Source organism: Lissotriton vulgaris, chromosome 6 (assembly GCF_964263255.1).
Source record: "Lissotriton vulgaris chromosome 6, aLisVul1.2, whole genome shotgun sequence".
In the NCBI taxonomy this organism is placed as follows: domain Eukaryota; kingdom Metazoa; phylum Chordata; class Amphibia; order Caudata; family Salamandridae; genus Lissotriton; species Lissotriton vulgaris.
The window spans coordinates 8,591,577-8,609,000 of NC_141694.1; the positions used below are offsets into that span (position 1 = coordinate 8,591,577).

Here is a 17,424-nt window from a genome sequence, read left to right on the forward strand (position 1 = left end):
CTCACATTCTCCCCAGTGTCCTTTGCTTTCTAGGGTCAGCCGGCGTGCTGGCGAGACTTCCACTCTGCCACCATCATTGGCAGGAAGATGTTCGTCTTTGGTGGTCGAGCGGATCGCTTTGGGCCTTTCCACTCAAACAACGAGATCTACTGCAATCGCATTAGGGTCTTTGACACCGACAGCAATTCCTGGCAGGAGAGCCCCCCCACGCCTCAGCCACCCGAGGGCCGACGGAGTCACTCCGCGTGTGAGTCTTGGTTATGGGCCTTCATTGTAGTCTCTGGTCAGTTGGTCTGGTTCTGGGTAATCCTCCACTACAGAAGGTCACTTGAGCTATATGATGCTCAACTCCGTTCTGCAATCCGCCTTCACAGCCTTCTCGTGCTGCTAGTGCCCTCCATGGGTGGAAGTCAGGAGGTGGGAGTAGAAGGAGCCGTACTTGCAGCTTTTTGAGGGTGAGGGAGCGGTTCTGTATGGGAGTTTTTCCTCCAGTCTGCATTGTCTGCTCATCTTTGACCTGTCCTCCTCTTCTCTTTCTGTCTCCAATTTTCAGTCTACCATGACCTTCATCAGGGACTGGATGAACCACAACCACCTTAAATTGAACCCGGACAAAACCGAGTTGGTTCTCACCGGTGGTTCGTCCAGTCCCTGGAACTCCCTCTTCTGGCCCTCTTCTCTTGGTCCCTCCCCCATTCCCTCAACCACAGTTAAAACACTGGGGGTTAAAATGAACAACCAGCTCACCCTTCATTCTCAAATCAGTACTGTAGTTTCTTCCTGTTTCCTCACTCTCCGAACCATTCGCACTGTTTCCCGTTTCTTTTCCCCACAAGCACTCAAGTTGATCATGGCCGCACTGGTGATATCGCGGCTGGATTATGCCAATGCCCTTTACCACGGCATTCCAGCATACAGCCTGCGGAGACTCCAGATGGTCCAGAACCAGGCGGCCCGGTTGGTCTATGGTCTCCCACGTTATCATCATTCTACACCTCTCCTCAGGGAGCTTCACTGGCTGCCTGTCAAGGAACGTTCCCTGTTCAAGACCGGCTGCATGGTCTTCCAGGCCCGCCAGGGCACTGCCCCCACTTTCATCTCCTCGCTAATAAATGAGTATGTCCCTTCCAGAGAGCTTCGCTCTTCTTCCAAATCCCTCCTCCTAATCCCACGTTTCAAACGGAAAAAGTGGGGTGGAACTAACTTCTCTACCCTTGCCCCCACGTTCTGGAACTCCCTCCCTGATCACCTCCGCTCCGCCACTCATTATCTTTCCTTTCGTAAAGATCTAAAAACTTTTCTCTTTAAACAGGCCTTTTCCGTGTAATTTCCCCTCTTTTCCACGACAGGTTTCATTTTGCCTCAGTTGCCGAACTCTCCACTAGCGCCAAGAAACCGTATGGTGCACGTTGCGCTTTATAAATGTTTTAAATTTGAAATTTGAAATCTCTGGCTGGTGGTCCTCTTTCTTGGGTTGAGTGGTAGAAAGGGGGTGTTTGCGAGTGTGTGTGTTGTGTGTGTGCGAGTGTGTGTGTGTTTGTGCGTGCGTGCGTGTGTGTGTGTGTGTGTGTGTGGTGTGTGTGTGTGTGGGTGTGTGTGTGTGGTGTGTGTGCGCCCAACATTTTGGTAGCTTGGTACAAAAGCAGTCCGACTCAACTTTTAGTCACCGTGTTAAGAATTTATACAGCACACAAACAGTGATAAAGTGAAAATATAACCCGAGATATTCCACACCAATTTAGTAAAACAAAGTAAAATTTGAGAGATAAAATACAAATCCATTCAAGAGAACCGGAGATATGCGATTTTAAACGTTTAGGTAAAAATAGCACCAAGAAGCAGAACGCGCCAACTGTGTGTTTCTGGTCACACTAGACTGGGCCTTAGTCAGAACTTCAGGCCACTGCTCTGTGGGCCGGATACAGGGCCGGGGTTAATCCCGCTTAAAAAGTTACCGTCTCAAAGTCCAGCTCACAGAGTTCAAAACTTCAACATTTCACAGGAAGAGCTCACCTGAAGCCAGCCGAGGGTCCGAGACCCGAGAGGCACCTCTTAGGGATCAGGAACTCACTCCCGCAGTCGCCCGAAGGAGGTCTGGTCAGGAAATGGAGCACTCGCAACACCCCTGCTTTTCTGGATAGCCTGGCCCGCTCCACCCCGAAGACACTTTAAACGTGGACCTAGCCGAAGCTAACATCTCAAACTGGCTATTAGCAGCTAGCAACATACATGCTCCACTTAAAAAATTAAAAATTGCCCTTCGCTCGGATGCCCAAAGATGGTTCTACCAGGACCTCAGGGCTAGAAAATTAGACACCTGCCAAAAAGAGCGGAAATGGAGGCAGGCCTATGCCCCAGATGCTAAACTCTCATATCTGGCTGCCCGTACAGAATACAAAAAAGCCATAATTTCAGCTAAAGCCACCTACTTCTCTGAAAAAATTGCGAAATCAAATAACAAATCAAAATACATCTTCGCCATAGTCAGCGAGCTATCCAACTCCGAGACAATCCTCCCCAAAATCGCGCCCACCCAACAATTGTGTGACTCCCTCAACAATTACTCCTTAGATAAGATCGCTACCATCAAAGCCAGTATCCCAATCACCGAACCCAAGACGGACCTTCCCGCCACAGCATCCAACGCTCACATTCTCGACCACTTTCCACCCATAGACACTCACTCCTTACAGGCCCTACTGGCGAGGGTGAAGTCTGGTTCCCCCAGGGACTGCTGCCCCCCGCACATCTTAAAGGACACCTTCTCGATCCTTCGCCCCCTATCCTGACCTTCCTCAATGAATCCCTGTCCCAGGGCAGGGTCCCCATCGCCTTTAAGGAGGCGGTCGTTGTCCCCCTCCTGAAAAAGCCAGGCGCTGAACCCGCAAACCCCTCTAACTACAGGCCCATTTCCCTTCTCCCCTACCTGGCCAAAGTCCTCGAGGCGCGCATAACAACTCATTTGTCGAACTTCATAGAACAGTCCGCAGGGATCCTCACTGTCCCCCCTTCTGTTCAATGTGTACCTCTTTACCCTGATCCGGTCCCTGAAGGAATTCAAGGCCACCACGTTCAACTACGACGACGACCTTCAATTGATCTTTACTATAAACAACTCCCCTGAATCCATCCGAGCGTTCCAGGGCACTCTGCTTCACATCCGCCAATGGATGGATCTCAACCATCTAAAACTGAACCCCGGTAAAACCGAGCTAGTCCTCGTTGGTAAAGGTCAGACTCTCTGGGGCCCACACTACTGGCCTCCAGAACTCGGCCCGGTACTACCCCTTCTCCCTCTGCAAAAAAGCCTAGGAGTGATCATCGACAAGGATCTCTCCCTAAAAACCCAAATAGGCACGGTCGTGTCCTCCTGTTTCTTTCAACTCCGTCAGATCAGGAAGATCAGTGGGATTCTCACCCAATCAGCCCTGATCCAGGCGGTAATTTCCCTAGCATTATCTCACCTGGACTATGCCAATTCCATCTACTTAGGCCTCCCACTCTGCCTCACCAAGCGTATAACTGGTCCAGAATCAGGTGTCCAGATTGATCATCGGCAGCCGCGTTGGCAATCTGCCAGGCCTCTGTTGAAAAATCTCCACTGGCTCCCCATTTCCCAACAAATTGCCTTTAAGACGACCTGTATTATCTTTAAATATCTCTATGGCCACAGTCCTCAATTCATAAACAACCTCCTGGCCAGGTACATCCCCTCCCACAACCTCCGCTCTGCAAACCTCCATCTTTTGACCACCCCCTCCTTCAAACTCCACCTCCAGGGAGGGCGCAGGTTTGCGACTCTGGAACCCAGGCTGTGGAACTCCCTCCCTTTGGAGATTCGGTCCTGCAACAAACTCCTACGTTTTAGAAGGCTGCTCAAAGCGTGGCTGTTCACACAGGCCCACGTATAGTCCTCTGCAGGCCCCGGCACATGCTAGACTCAGCACCATGAAACATTAACATAACATAACAGCCCCCCCCCCCCCAAACTTTCAGGATGGCCCTTTCCCTACTACTCCCAGGTCCTGTTGTTCACTGGGCCCAATTCGCATTCACGATGGTGAAGACGTGAACAGGCCCAGATAGCTGTAAAGTCCTACAAGGCCCCGGAAAGCTAAGGGCAGGAAAATACCACTTTCTTCAAGTTGCGTTTACAAAATTGTAATCTGAAATTCAACTTTGCCAATAAATTGCATTTTAAAATCCAATTCTTTTGATTCCAGATATGCTATTTTTACCTGCTTCCAGTCAAGTTTAGCACTTTTAAATGTAATAAGGTGAAACAATGTTCTGCTATGGGAGAGGTAGGCCTTACAGTAGTGAAAAGCTAAATTTAGGGGTTTTTCACTAGTCCACTGCTGACACCCCAGACATCTTTGGTGAACGGGACTCTTTGGGTGCAGTGGAAGGTGACGACGCTGGCTCCTTGGGCATCCCACACCATCAGCCATCGCCCATCCCAGAGGCAGCCTCTTCAGGCGGCTCCAACCCAGTGGAAGAGGAGGAGGCACCCTCAGCCTCCAAGACCAGCTGCCCTCGAATGAAGACTTCTGCAAGGGTTGTAAGCATGGTAGGCTCCGACACCCACTCCAAGCCTCCCAAGAGGCCTAAAGCAGAGCAGAACCAGCGCACTGCACTCCAGAGAGAGTTGGGCTCGTAGCCCAGAGTGCAAAGCGCCACAGACACCAGGACCCTCACCACCTATGTGCTCCGATTGGCACCGAATGAAGACCTCGGATCTGGAAAAGGACCCGACTAAAGGTGTCGACCATTCTTGGCCATGGAGCCCCAATACTCCGCTTGATGTACTTCTGAGCCACGCTGAGGCTGTAGCTACAAGCCAACTGACAAACACTGTTGTTACGCACTGTCGTTTTACACTGTTGTCAGTTTCTTTCTGGACATCCGCTCCCTCGCACAAGGAGCCCAAAATGAATCCATTGTGCCAGCGTGTGGGACTCCAACTTGGAATCTTTCTAGACGGAAAAGGAGCTAAATCCACGAAAGAGTGATTGGTAACAGACTGGCTTGCCTGTGGTTCACCATTGGTGCGACGCACTGTGGCTGTATGAAATACTCTCCTTTCCCCATACTTTGGAGTTATCCTTCAACACTAATTCGGCAACTGAATTGACCACCGCAAATGCTTGACTCGAAAGAACAAATGGCGTGATTGATCGACAAACGAGATCATCCCACTTTAATCAGTAATTTCCCAACAAAAGTATCCGACTATAAAAAGATTTACACAACAGTACACTTGTTCTCTCCCTGGCCCCCCTCTCTTCAAACATGGTCTTGGCTAAACATGCAGAAAAAAAGCAATCCGCTGTAAAAAATGTGAATACGGTCAGCAGACCAAGCAGCAAAAAACAGACGCAAGTGAATTGTAGTGTGCAAATATGTCAGGAGATTAGTAAAACTTATTGAAAAAGGGATTTCATGTCGATCCTCACTTCTGAACAATCCATCCTGGTCTTCCGTTGGAAATTTAAATCCTTGAACGAGTTAGAATTTCAGTCAATCAACTGAAGGAAAACTAATTCCAAAACTCAGCCTCATAGAGGGATTGCTACAAAGAAGGCAGTGCAGCTGTATGGAGACCCCCCTCCTCAGCTGTGCAGGGACTGACCAAAAGCTCCCTCAGACCAAACCCCCATAAGCTTCCAACGGCGTTTGTCATGAAACTCATTGAGAACCTACCTCCTCTGCCTGCAGGGAACGATTCACCGATGTCTTCACAGCACTGAGGCCAGGAAATCCATCAATATTGTGGTGTGTATAAAGTGCATAACATCCAAGGCCCAATTAATGGATAACAAATTCAGTGAGATAAAGGCTCTGTGGAAAATCATTTCCAAAGTCTCTCTGGACACAATTCTACACGAGTGTAAGCGATCACGCAGGCTCTTACCTTCCCGGCACTTCGCTTCACCTGCGATGACGTTCAAGCTTTTCTGCCGATCAGCCATTAGTGTCAGCAAAGTAGTGATCACCAATTCTGTCCACCAGAAAACTTGTGAACTACAGCTTCTGTGTAGAAACAGAAAACAGACACCTATAGGAGGCTTGATTCGTCCTCCGAGAAAGAGGTGCAAGCAATCCAGTGACTGAAGGCACTTCCTTGAGAAAACCTATATTCAAGAGTCTTATCCGAGGATCAAACCAATCTCGTTCGGTGCTTGCGGCGAGTAGCATGTGTGATCCTTGCATTGGATTAGAAGAGGCGTCCTCCTGCTTGCGATGGAGGAAGACGCAATCTCAGCTAGGATAACGAGTGATAAGATCTTCGCATTGGCGCAGCAAGATCTCTTCTAGAAATGAGGCAGAGTGATGTGTGCATTGGGGAGTGTAAAGAAATGGGGTGTAATGTATGGTGTGGTTTGGCGACCTTACCGTGTAATACACTTACCAACCCCTGTAGGTTCAGTATGCTTCGTCAGTGAAACCTTCAGCTCAACCCTGGGTAACCGTGGCTCTGAGCAGGGAGGCTTACACAAAGGAACAAGTGTAAAGTATTTAAACAGCACCAAAACAATTGAAGAAGAAATCGACACAACACAAGAAATCCAACACTGATTTAAGAAAATAAACTGTATTTTTATAATGAGAATTTAAACACGATTGAAAAAGATCCACTGGAGGGTCCTGGATAAATTACATTTTAGAAAACAGATTTTACAAGCAATAATAGATCAAGCAATTTCACTCCACTGCAAACAAGCCTTGGAAAAGTCAACAAATTAGACACTCAAATTTTTCTTTTTTGAAAAGTAGATAAGTACTTGGAAGGACCAACTCCGGCAGGGAGCTAGTCAGGGGAACCAACAAGGTCCTCAAAAACAGGTGCCTTCTCAGAAGAAGCAGTCTCCAGCAGTTCTAGGCACTTTATCCGTGTTGCAATAGATTCCTATGGAGTGGTTGTGATGCAGGGGATAAAGAATGCTGAAGATGCCCTAAGGAGGCGGTCAATGGGGGTCTTCCTGCAGGTATTCCTCAGGACCAGAAAACAGTGAAGGGGTCGTGGTTGCAGGCTCAGTGTCCCATAAAGTCCTCTCCGGCTAAACTGAAGTCCAGTCACCCCTTGACTACCAGTCGCCCACTGTCTCTGGCCAATATTCCCTGGGTCGATGACTCACCTTCTGAAGGTCCCAGCAACTCTCTGACAGCACTCACGGGCTCAGCGAACTTGGGTGCAACTCTGTGCGTCGGGTCTTTATCCATGGTGCTGCACGGTGGCAATGGTAGCTGCTTCTAGACTTTAGCTGCCGACTTGCCCCAGCAGACTTCTTCAGCTGTTGAGTCTCCGTGGCTTGCACAGAAGGCCAGTCCGGTGGTTCTTGGGGTTCTCTTGACTGGGATGTGGAGACCGCTTCCCCTTGGGCAGGAGACGATGGGTACAGTCTCTCTCTTCGCTAGCCACCAGGTGCAGCAAATGCAGTCTTCGTTATTGCAGCCTCTTTTTGCTGGTCCCTTGGGGCAGCAGGGCAGTCCTCTTTCGGTTCATCCTCTGTCCTGCTGGGGTGGAGAGGGGTATGATCTCTGCTGGGGTGGGAGGGGTATGATCTCTGCTGGGGTGGGAGGGGTATGATCTCTGCTGGGGTGGAGAGGGGTATGATCTCTGCTGGGGTGGGAGGGGTATGATCTCTGCTGGGGTGGGAGGGGTATGATCTCTGCTGGGGTGGGAGGGGTATGATCTCTGCTGGGGTGGAGAGGGGTATGATCTCTGCTGGGGTGGAGAGGGGTATGATCTCTGCTGGGGTGGGAGGGGTATGATCTCTGCTGGGGTGGAGAGGGGTGTGATCTCTGCTGGGGTGGAGAGGGGTATGATCTCTGCTGGGGTGGGAGGGGTATGATCTCTGCTGGGGTGGGAGGGGTATGATTTGCTTGGGTGGGAGGGGTATGATCTCTGCTGGGGTGGAGAGGGGTATGATCTCTGCTGGGGTGGAGAGGGGTATGATCTCTGCTGGGGTAGAGAGGGGTATGATCTCTGCTGGGGCGGAGAGGGGTATGATCTCTGCTGGGGCGGAGAGGGGTATGATCTCTGCTGGGGAGGAGAGGGGTATGATCTCGGGTGGGAGGGGTATGATCTCTGCTGGGGTGGAGAGGGGTATGATCTCTGTTGGGGTGGAGAGGGGTATGATCTCTGCTGGGGTGGGAGGGGTATGATCTCTGCTGGGGTGGAGAGGGGTATGATCTCTGCTGGGGTGGAGAGGGGTATGATCTCTGCTGGGGTGGGAGGGGTATGATCTCTGCTTGGATGGAGGGGGTATGATCTCAGGTGGGAGGGGTATGATCTCTGCTGGGGGAGGGGTATGATCTCAGCTGGGGGAGGAGTATGATCTCTGCTGGGGTAAATGTAAAGGTTTTTGTACTTGTATAGCGCACAGCTACCCGCAGTGGGTTTCCCGGCGCTTGTACAAATACCGCAAGGGAACCCTTCCTGGCTTTCCCGGTGAAGTGTCCACTCCTGGACACCCCCATGGTGCAGACCAGGCATCCCTCGCGTTGTGGGGGCCGTTGTGGAGACTAAGCAAGCTATTGCCCAGAGTTGCAGCGTGGGACCCATGATCAGAATAGGCACTGAGGCGAGAATATCCGGTCAGGGGAATTAATGAGCCCGAGACCTGCCGAGGCGGGAATCGAACCCTGGTCCCTGGCCAGAGCTCTGCATCGAGGTCTGCCTGCTCTAACCAGTGAAAAACAGAACAAGGTGACTAGTCAGGTTTGTTTTGTGATAAGTTAGGATACACTCAGTCAGTTTGTGCTGCGTGAACCACACGTTTTGTATTACAAAAGATTTATTTTCATTTTTAATAAAGTTTCATAAATTCATATGTCTTCAAAGGAATATCCTGTCAAAACAGTAGAATCAACAACAGACAATTGTGTGCGCAATATATACATGTGTGAAAAGGTTCACAATGGATACTCAAAATTGACAACACCCACATGCAACTTATTACATAATTGTTACATACAAAACAAATTGCAAAATAAGAGACATTAAACAAGGAAAAGCATTACGCAAAAAAACCCAGTCCTTGAACTTATATACCAGTGGACAGGCGGAACTCAGGATGCAATGAAACTGCCTGCATGTCTCACAGAACCTGTGATAAAGTGTTTTCAGGATTGCCAGCTAGGGCCCACGGCAGTGGTATTAATTATTCCCTGGCTGCACCCTTCTTTCTTGTCACAGGCTGGGGGTCAACGCGTTTCGAACCGTGGAAATTAAAAGGTTCTCCTCAGGACGGGTACTGGGTAGGGTCTTCACTGCAAAAGACGCACAGGGGCTGCAGGAGTAGAGATTAACCGCACATCATGTGAATTTTTCTGCACTTAGATGTAGATGCAGGGTGAAGAGGACTCGTAAGTAAGGACGTCCGTCAATTGGTCCGGAGTCAATGGGTGTAGCTGCTCACGTTCTCTCAATTACTGCGCTCGATAGTAACTGCAGGTAGACGGTGATGCCCGGCAAGAGGTCCGGAGGTCTCAGGGGTAGAGACTCTCCTACGCTAAACCGTCGGACAGTAGCTGGATTCAATCCATTCCGCTGCCACACGCCAGATGATGCTGGCAGCGGAATGGATTGAATCCAGCTACCGTCCGACGGTTTAGCGTAGGAGAGTCTCTACCCATGGGACCTCCGGACCTCTTGCCGAGCGTCACTGTATACCTGCAGTTACTATCGAGCACAGTAATTGAGAGAACGTGAGCAGCTACACGACTCCGGACCAATTCACGGACGTCCTTACTTACTTACGAGTTGCATGTGGGTGTTGTCAATTTTGAGTATCCATTGTGAACCTTTTCACACATGTATATATTGCGCACACAATTGTCTGTAGTTGATTCTACTGTTTTGACAGGATATTCCTTTGAAGACATATGGATGAATTTATGAAACTTTATTAAAAATGAAAATAAATCTTTTGTAATACAAAACGTGTGGTTCACGCAGCACAAACTGGCTGAGGGTATCCTAACTTATCACAAAACAAGCCTGACTAGTCACCTGGTTCTGTTTTGCAATTGTTGAGGTCCAGGCTGGTCAGTTGTAGGACCCAATACCTTCTTTTGTTCACACTGCTCTAACCATTGAGCCACACTTCTCCACAAGGGGTATGATCTTTGCTGGGGTGGGACAGGTATGATCTCTACTGGGGTGGAGTGGGGTATGATCTCTGCTGGGGTGGGAGGGGTATGATCTCTGCTGGGGTGGAGAGGGGTATGATCTCTGCTGGGGTGGAGAGGGGTATGATCTCTGCTGGGGTGGGAGGGGTATGATCTCTGCTGGGGTGGAGAGGGGTATGATCTCTGCTGGGGTGGAGAGGGGTATGATCTCTGCTGGGGCAGAGAGGGGTATGATCTCTGCTGGGGTGGGACAGGTATGATCTCTACTGGGGTGGAGTGGGGTATGATCTCTGCTGGGGGTGGAGAGGGGTATGATCTCTGCTGGGGGTGGAGAGGGGTGTGATCCCTGCTGGGGTGGAGAGGGGTGTGATCTCTGTTGGGGGTGGAGAGGGGTGTTATCTCTGTTGGGGGTGGAGAGGGGTATGACCTCTGCTGGGGTGGGAGGGGTATGATCTCTGCTGGGGTGGGAGGGGTATGTTCTCTGCTGGGGGTGGAGAGGGGTATGATCTCTGCTGGGGGTGGAGAGGGGTATGCGCTCTACTGAGGGAGGGGTATGATCTCTGCTGGGGCGGAGAGGGGTATGATCTCTGCTGGGGGTGGAGAGGGGTATGTTCTCTGCCGGGGGTGGAGAGGGGTATGATCTCTGCTGGGGTGGAGAGGGGTATGATCTCTGCTGGGGTGGAGAGGGGTGTGATCTCTGCTGGGGGTGAAGAGGGGTATGATCTCTGCTGGGGTGGGAGGGTATGTTCTCTGCTGGGGGTGGAGAGGGGTATGATCTCTACTGGGGTGGAGTGGGGTATGAACTCTACTGGGGTGGAGAGGGGTATGATCCCTGCTGGGGTGGAGGGGGGTATGATCTCTGCTGGGGTGAAGGGGGGTATGATCTCTGCTGGGGCGGAGAGGGGTATGATCTCTGCTGGGGCGGAGAGGGGTATGATCTCTGCTGGGGTGGAGAGGGGTATGATCTCTGCTGGGGTGGAGAGGGGTATGATCTCTGCTGGGGTGGAGAGGGGTATGTTCTCTGCTGGGGGTGGGAGGGGTATGATCTCTGCTGGGGGTGGAGAGGGGTGTGATCTCTGCTGGGGGTGGAGAGGGGTATGATCTCTGCTGGGGTCTGTTCTCTGCTGGGGTGGAGAGGGGTATGATCTCTGCTGGGGTGGAGAGGGGTATGATCTCTGCTGGGGTGGAGAGGGGTATGATCTCTGCTGGGGTGGAGAGGGGTATGATCTCTGCTGGGATGGAGAGGGGTATGATCTCTGCTTGGGGTGGAGAGGGGTATGATCTCTGCTGGGGTGGAGAGGGGTATGATCTCTGCTGGGGTGGAGAGGGGTATGATCTCTGCTGGGGTGGAGAGGGGTATGATCTCTGCTGGGGGTAGAGGGGTATGATCTCGCCTGGAGTGGAGAGGGGTAGGATGTCTGCTGGGGGTGGAGGGGTAGGATCTCTGATGGTGGTGGAGGGGTAGGATCTCTGCTGGGGTGGAGAGGGGTGTGATCCCTGCTGGGGTGGAGAGGGGTATGAGCTCTACTGAGGGAGGGGTATGATCTCTGCTGGGGTGGAGAGGGGTATGATCTCTGCTGGGGGTGGAGTGGGGTATGAGCTCTGCTGTGGTGGAGAGGGGTAGGATCTCTGCTGGGGTGGAGAGGGGTATGATCTCTGCTGGGGTGGAGAGGGGTATGATCTCTGCTGGGGTGGAGAGGGGTATGATCTCTGCTGGGGGTGGAGGGGGATATGATCTCTGCTGGGGGTGAAGAGGGGTATGATTTCTGCTGGGGGTAGAGAGGGGTATGATCTCTGCTGGGGGTGGAGGGGGGTATGATCTCTGCTGGGGGTGGAGGGGGGTATGATCTCTGCTGGGGTGGAGAGGGGTATGATCTCTGCTGGGGTGGAGAGGGGTATGATCTCTGCTGGGGTGGAGAGGGGTATAATCTCTGCTGGGGTGGAGGGGGGTATGATCTCTGCTGGGGTGGAGAGGGGTACGATCTCTGCTGGGGGTGGAGGGGGATATGATCTCTGCTGGGGGTGGAGAGGGGTATGATTTCTGCTGGGGGTAGAGAGGGGTATGATCTCTGCTGGGGGTGGAGGGGTATGATCTCTGCTGGGATGGAGAGGGGTGTGATCCCTGCTGGGGTGGAGAGGGGTATGATCTCTGCTGGGGTGGAGAGGGGTGTGATCTCTGCTGGGGGTGGAGAGGGGTATGATTTCTGCTGGGGGTAGAGAGGGGTATGATCTCTGCTGGGGGTGGAGGGGTATGATCTCTGCTGGGGTGGAGAGGGGTATGATCTCTGCTGGGGTGGAGAGGGGTATGAGCTCTGCTGGGGTGGAGAGGGGTATGATCTCTGCTGGGGGTGGGAGGGGTATGATCGCTGCTTGGGTGGAGAGGGGTATGATCTCTGCTGGGGTGGAGAGGGGTATGATCTCTGCTGGAGTGGAGAGGGGTATGATCCCTGCTGGGGTGGAGAGGGGTATGATCTCTGCTGGGGTGGAGAGGGGTGTGATCTCTGCTGGGGGTGGAGAGGGGTATGATCTCTGCTGGGGGTGGGGAGGGGTATGATCTCTGCTGGGGGTGGGGAGGGGTATGATCTCTGCTGGGGTGGAGAGGGGTGTGATCTCTGCTGGGGGTGGAGAGGGGTATGATTTCTGCTGGGGGTAGAGAGGGGTATGATCTCTGCTGGGGGTGGAGGGGTATGATCTCTGCTGGGGTGGAGAGGGGTATGATCTCTGCTGGGGTGGAGAGGGGTATGAGCTCTGCTGGGGTGGAGAGGGGTATGATCTCTGCTGGGGGTGGGAGGGGTATGATCGCTGCTTGGGTGGAGAGGGGTATGATCTCTGCTGGGGTGGAGAGGGGTATGATCTCTGCTGGGGGTGGAGGGGGATATGATCTCTGCTGGGGGTGGGAGGGGTGTGAGCTCTGCTGGGGTGGAGAGGGGTATGATCTCTGCTGGGGGTGGGAGGGGTATGATCGCTGCTTGGGTGGAGAGGGGTATGATCTCTGCTGGGGTGGAGAAGGGTATGAGCTCTGCTGGGGTGGAGAGGGGTATGATCTCTGCTGGGGGTGGGAGGGGTATGATCGCTGCTTGGGTGGAGAGGGGTATGATCTCTGCTGGAGTGGAGAGGGGTATGATCTCTGCTGGGGTCTGTTCTCTGCTGGGGTGGAGAGGGGTATGATCTCTGCTGGGGTGGAGAGGGGTATGATCTCTGCTGGAGTGGAGAGGGGTATGATCCCTGCTGGGGTGGAGAGGGGTATGATCTCTGCTGGGGTGGAGAGGGGTGTGATCTCTGCTGGGGGTGGAGAGGGGTATGATCTCTGCTGGGGGTGGGGAGGGGTATGATCTCTGCTGGGGGTGGGGAGGGGTATGATCTCTGCTGGGGGTGGAGAGGGGTATGATCTCTGCTGGGGTGGAGAGGGGTATGATCTCTGCTGGGGGTGGAGAGGGGTATGATCTCTGCTGGGGTTGGAGAGGGGTATGATCTCTGCTGGGGGTGGAGAGGGGTATGATCTCTGCTGGGGTGGAGAGGGGTATGATCTCTGCTGGGGGTGGAGAGGGGTATGATCTCTGCTGGGGGTGGAGAGGGGTATGCTCTCTGCTTGGGTGGAGAGGGGTATGATCTCTGCTGGGGGTGGAGAGGGGTATGATCTCTGCTGGAGTGGAGAGGGGTATGATCTCTGCTGAGGGTGGGAGGGGTATGATCTCTGCTGGGGGTGGAGAGGGGTATGATCTCTGCTGGGGGTGGAGAGGGGTATGATCTCTGCTGGGGCGGAGAGGGGTATGATCTCTGCTGGGGGTGGAGAGGGTATGATCTCTGCTGGGGTGGAGAGGGGTATGATCTCTGCTGAGGGTGAGAGGGGTATGATCTCTGCTGGGGGTGGAGAGGGGTATTATCTCTGCTGGGGTGGAGAGGGGTATGATCTCTGCTGGGGTGGAGAGGGGTATGATCTCTGCTGGGGTGGAGAGGGTATGATCTCTGCTGGGGGTGGAGAGGGGTATGATCTCTGCTGGGGGTGGAGAGGGGTGTGATCCCTGCTGGGGTGGAGAGGGGTATGATCTCTGCTGGGGTGGAGAGGGGTATGATCCCTGCTGGGGGTGGGGAGGGGTATGATCTCTGCTGGGGGTGGAGAGGGGTATGATCTCTGCTGGGGCGGAGAGGGGTATGATCTCGGGTGGGAGGGGTATGATCTTTGCTGGGGGTGGAGAGGGGTATGATCTCTGCTGGGGTGGAGAGGGGTATGATCTCTGCTGGGGGTGGAGAGGGGTATGATCTCTGCTGGGGGTGGAGAGGGGTATGATCTCGGGTGGGAGGGGTATGATCTCTGCTGGGGGTGGAGAGGGGTGTGATCCCTGCTGGGGTGGAGAGGGGTATGATCTCTGCTGGGGTGGAGAGGGGTGTGATCTCTGCTGGGGGTGGAGAGGGGTATGATCTCGGGTGGGAGGGGTATGATCTCTGCTGGGGTGGAGAGGGGTATGATCTCTGCTGGGGTGGAGGGGGGTATGATCTCTGCTGGGGTGGAGAGGGGTATGATCTCTGCTGGGGTGGAGAGGGGTATGATCTCTGCTGGGGTGGAGAGGGGTATGATCTCTGCTGGGGTGGAGGGGGGTATGATCTCTGCTGGGGTGGAGAGGAGTTTGATCTCTGCTGGGGTGGATGAGGTATGATTTCTGCTGGGGTGGAGGGGGGTATGATCTCTGCTGGGGTGGAGAGGGGTATGATCTCTGCTGGGGTGGAGAGGGGTATGATCTCTGCTGGGGTGGAGAGGGGTATGATCTCTGCTGGGGTGGAGGGGGGTATGATCTCTGCTGGGGTGGAGAGGAGTTTGATCTCTGCTGGGGTGGATGGGGTATGATTTCTGCTGGGGGTGGAGAGGGGTATGATCTCTGCTGGGGTGGAGAGGGGTATGATCTCTGCTGGGGTGGAGAGGGGTATGCTCTCTGCTGGGGTGGAGAGGGGTATGATCTCTGCTGGGGTGGAGAGGGGTATGCTCTCTGCTTGGGTGGAGAGGGGTATGATCGCTGCTGGGGTGGAGAGGGGTATGATCTCTGCTGGGGTGGAGAGGGGTATGATCTCTGCTGGGGTGGAGAGGGGTATGCTCTCTCCTGGGGTGGAGAGGGGTATGATCTCTGCTGGGGTGGAGAGGGGTATGCTCTCTGCTGGGGTGGAGAGGGGTATGCTCTCTGCTTGGGTGGAGAGGGTATGCTCTCTGCTGGGGTGGAGAGGGGTATGATCTCTGCTGGGGTGGAGAGGGGTATGCTCTCTGCTGGGGTGGAGAGGGGTATGCTCTCTGCTGGGGTGGAGAGGGGTATGCTCTCTGCTTGGGTGGAGAGGGTATGCTCTCTGCTGGGGTGGAGAGGGGTATGATCTCGGGTGGAGAGGAGTTTGATCTCGTCTGGGGTGGATGGGGTATGATTTCTGCTGGGGTGGAGAGGGGTATGATCTCTGCTGGGGTGGAGAGGGGTATGATCTCTGCTGGGGTGGAGAGGGGTATGATCTCTGCTGGGGTGGAGGGGGGTTTGATCTCTGCTGGGGTGGAGAGGGGTATGATCTCTGCTGGGGGTGGAGAGGGGTATGATCTCTGCTGATGGTGGGAGGGGTATGATCTCTGCTGGGGTGGAGGGGGGTTTGATCTCTGCTGGGGTGGAGAGGGGTATGATCGCTGCTGGGGGTGGAGAGGGGTATGATCTCTGCTGGGGTGGAGGGGGGTTTGATCTCTGCTGGGGTGGAGAGGGGTATGATCTCTGCTGGGGGTGGAGAGGGGTATGATCTCTGCTGGGGCGGAGAGGGGTATGATCTCTGCTGGGGGTGGAGAGGGTATGATCTCTGCTGGGGTGGAGAGGGGTATGATCTCTGCTGAGGGTGGGAGGGGTATGATCTCTGCTGGGGGTGAAGAGGGGTATGATCTCTGCTGGGGTGGGAGGGTATGTTCTCTGCTTGGGTGGAGAGGGGTATGATCGCTGCTGGGGTGGAGAGGGGTATGATCTCTGCTGGGGTGGAGAGGGGTATGATCTCTGCTGGGGTGGAGAGGGGTATGCTCTCTGCTGGGGTGGAGAGGGGTATGATCTCTGCTGGGGTGGAGAGGGGTATGCTCTCTGCTGGGGTGGAGAGGGGTATGCTCTCTGCTGGGGTGGAGAGGGGTATGCTCTCTGCTTGGGTGGAGAGGGTATGCTCTCTGCTGGGGTGGAGAGGGGTATGATCTCTGCTGGGGTGGAGAGGGGTATGCTCTCTGCTGGGGTGGAGAGGGGTATGCTCTCTGCTGGGGTGGAGAGGGGTATGCTCTCTGCTGGGGTGGAGAGGGGTATGCTCTCTGCTTGGGTGGAGAGGGTATGCTCTCTGCTGGGGTGGAGAGGGGTATGATCTCGGGTGGAGAGGAGTTTGATCTCTGCTGGGGTGGATGGGGTATGATTTCTGCTGGGGTGGAGAGGGGTATGATCTCTGCTGGGGTGGAGAGTGGTATGATCTCTGCTGGGGTGGAGAAGGGTATGATCTCTGCTGGGGTGGAGGGGGGTTTGATCTCTGCTGGGGTGGAGAGGGGTATGATCTCTGCTGGGGGTGGAGAGGGGTATGATCTCTGCTGAGGGTGGGAGGGGTATGATCTCTGCTGGGGTGGAGGGGGGTTTGATCTCTGCTGGGGTGGAGGGGGGTATGATCGCTGCTGGGGGTGGAGAGGGGTATGATCTCTGCTGAGGGTGGGAGGGGTATGATCTCTGCTGGGGTGGAGGGGGGTTTGATCTCTGCTGGGGTGGAGAGGGGTATGCTCTCTGCTGGGGTGGAGAGGGGTATGATCTCTGCTGGGGTGGAGAGGGGTATGATCTCTGCTGAGGGTGGGAGGGGTATGATCTCTGCTGGGGTGGAGAGGGGTGTGATCTCTGCTGGGGTGGAGAGGGGTATGATTTCTGCTGGGGGTAGAGAGGGGTATGATCTCTGCTGGGGGTGGAGGGGTATGATCTCTGCTGGGGTGGAGAGGGGTATGATCTCTGCTGGGGTGGAGAGGGGTATGAGCTCTGCTGGGGTGGAGAGGGGTATGATCTCTGCTGGGGGTGGGAGGGGTATGATCGCTGCTTGGGTGGAGAGGGGTATGATCTCTGCTGGGGTGGAGAGGGGTATGATCTCTGCTGGAGTGGAGAGGGGTATGATCCCTGCTGGGGTGGAGAGGGGTATGATCTCTGCTGGGGTGGAGAGGGGTGTGATCTCTGCTGGGGGTGGAGAGGGGTATGATCTCTGCTGGGGGTGGGGAGGGGTATGATCTCTGCTGGGGGTGGGGAGGGGTATGATCTCTGCTGGGGTGGAGAGGGG

At 54.1% G+C, this 17,424-nt stretch overlaps 1 protein-coding gene across 2 annotated transcripts in view; it reads left to right on the forward strand.

Annotated features, from left to right (window-relative positions):
- KLHDC3 (kelch domain containing 3) overlaps positions 1-17,424 on the forward strand; it is a 249,559-nt gene that overhangs the window by 91,046 nt on the left and 141,089 nt on the right. For both annotated transcript variants that reach the window (XM_086925829.1, XM_086925830.1), the window contains exon 6: positions 34-247. In XM_086925829.1, the coding sequence (XP_086781955.1) occupies positions 34-247 (214 nt within the window). The remainder of the gene's footprint in view (positions 1-33; positions 248-17,424) is intronic.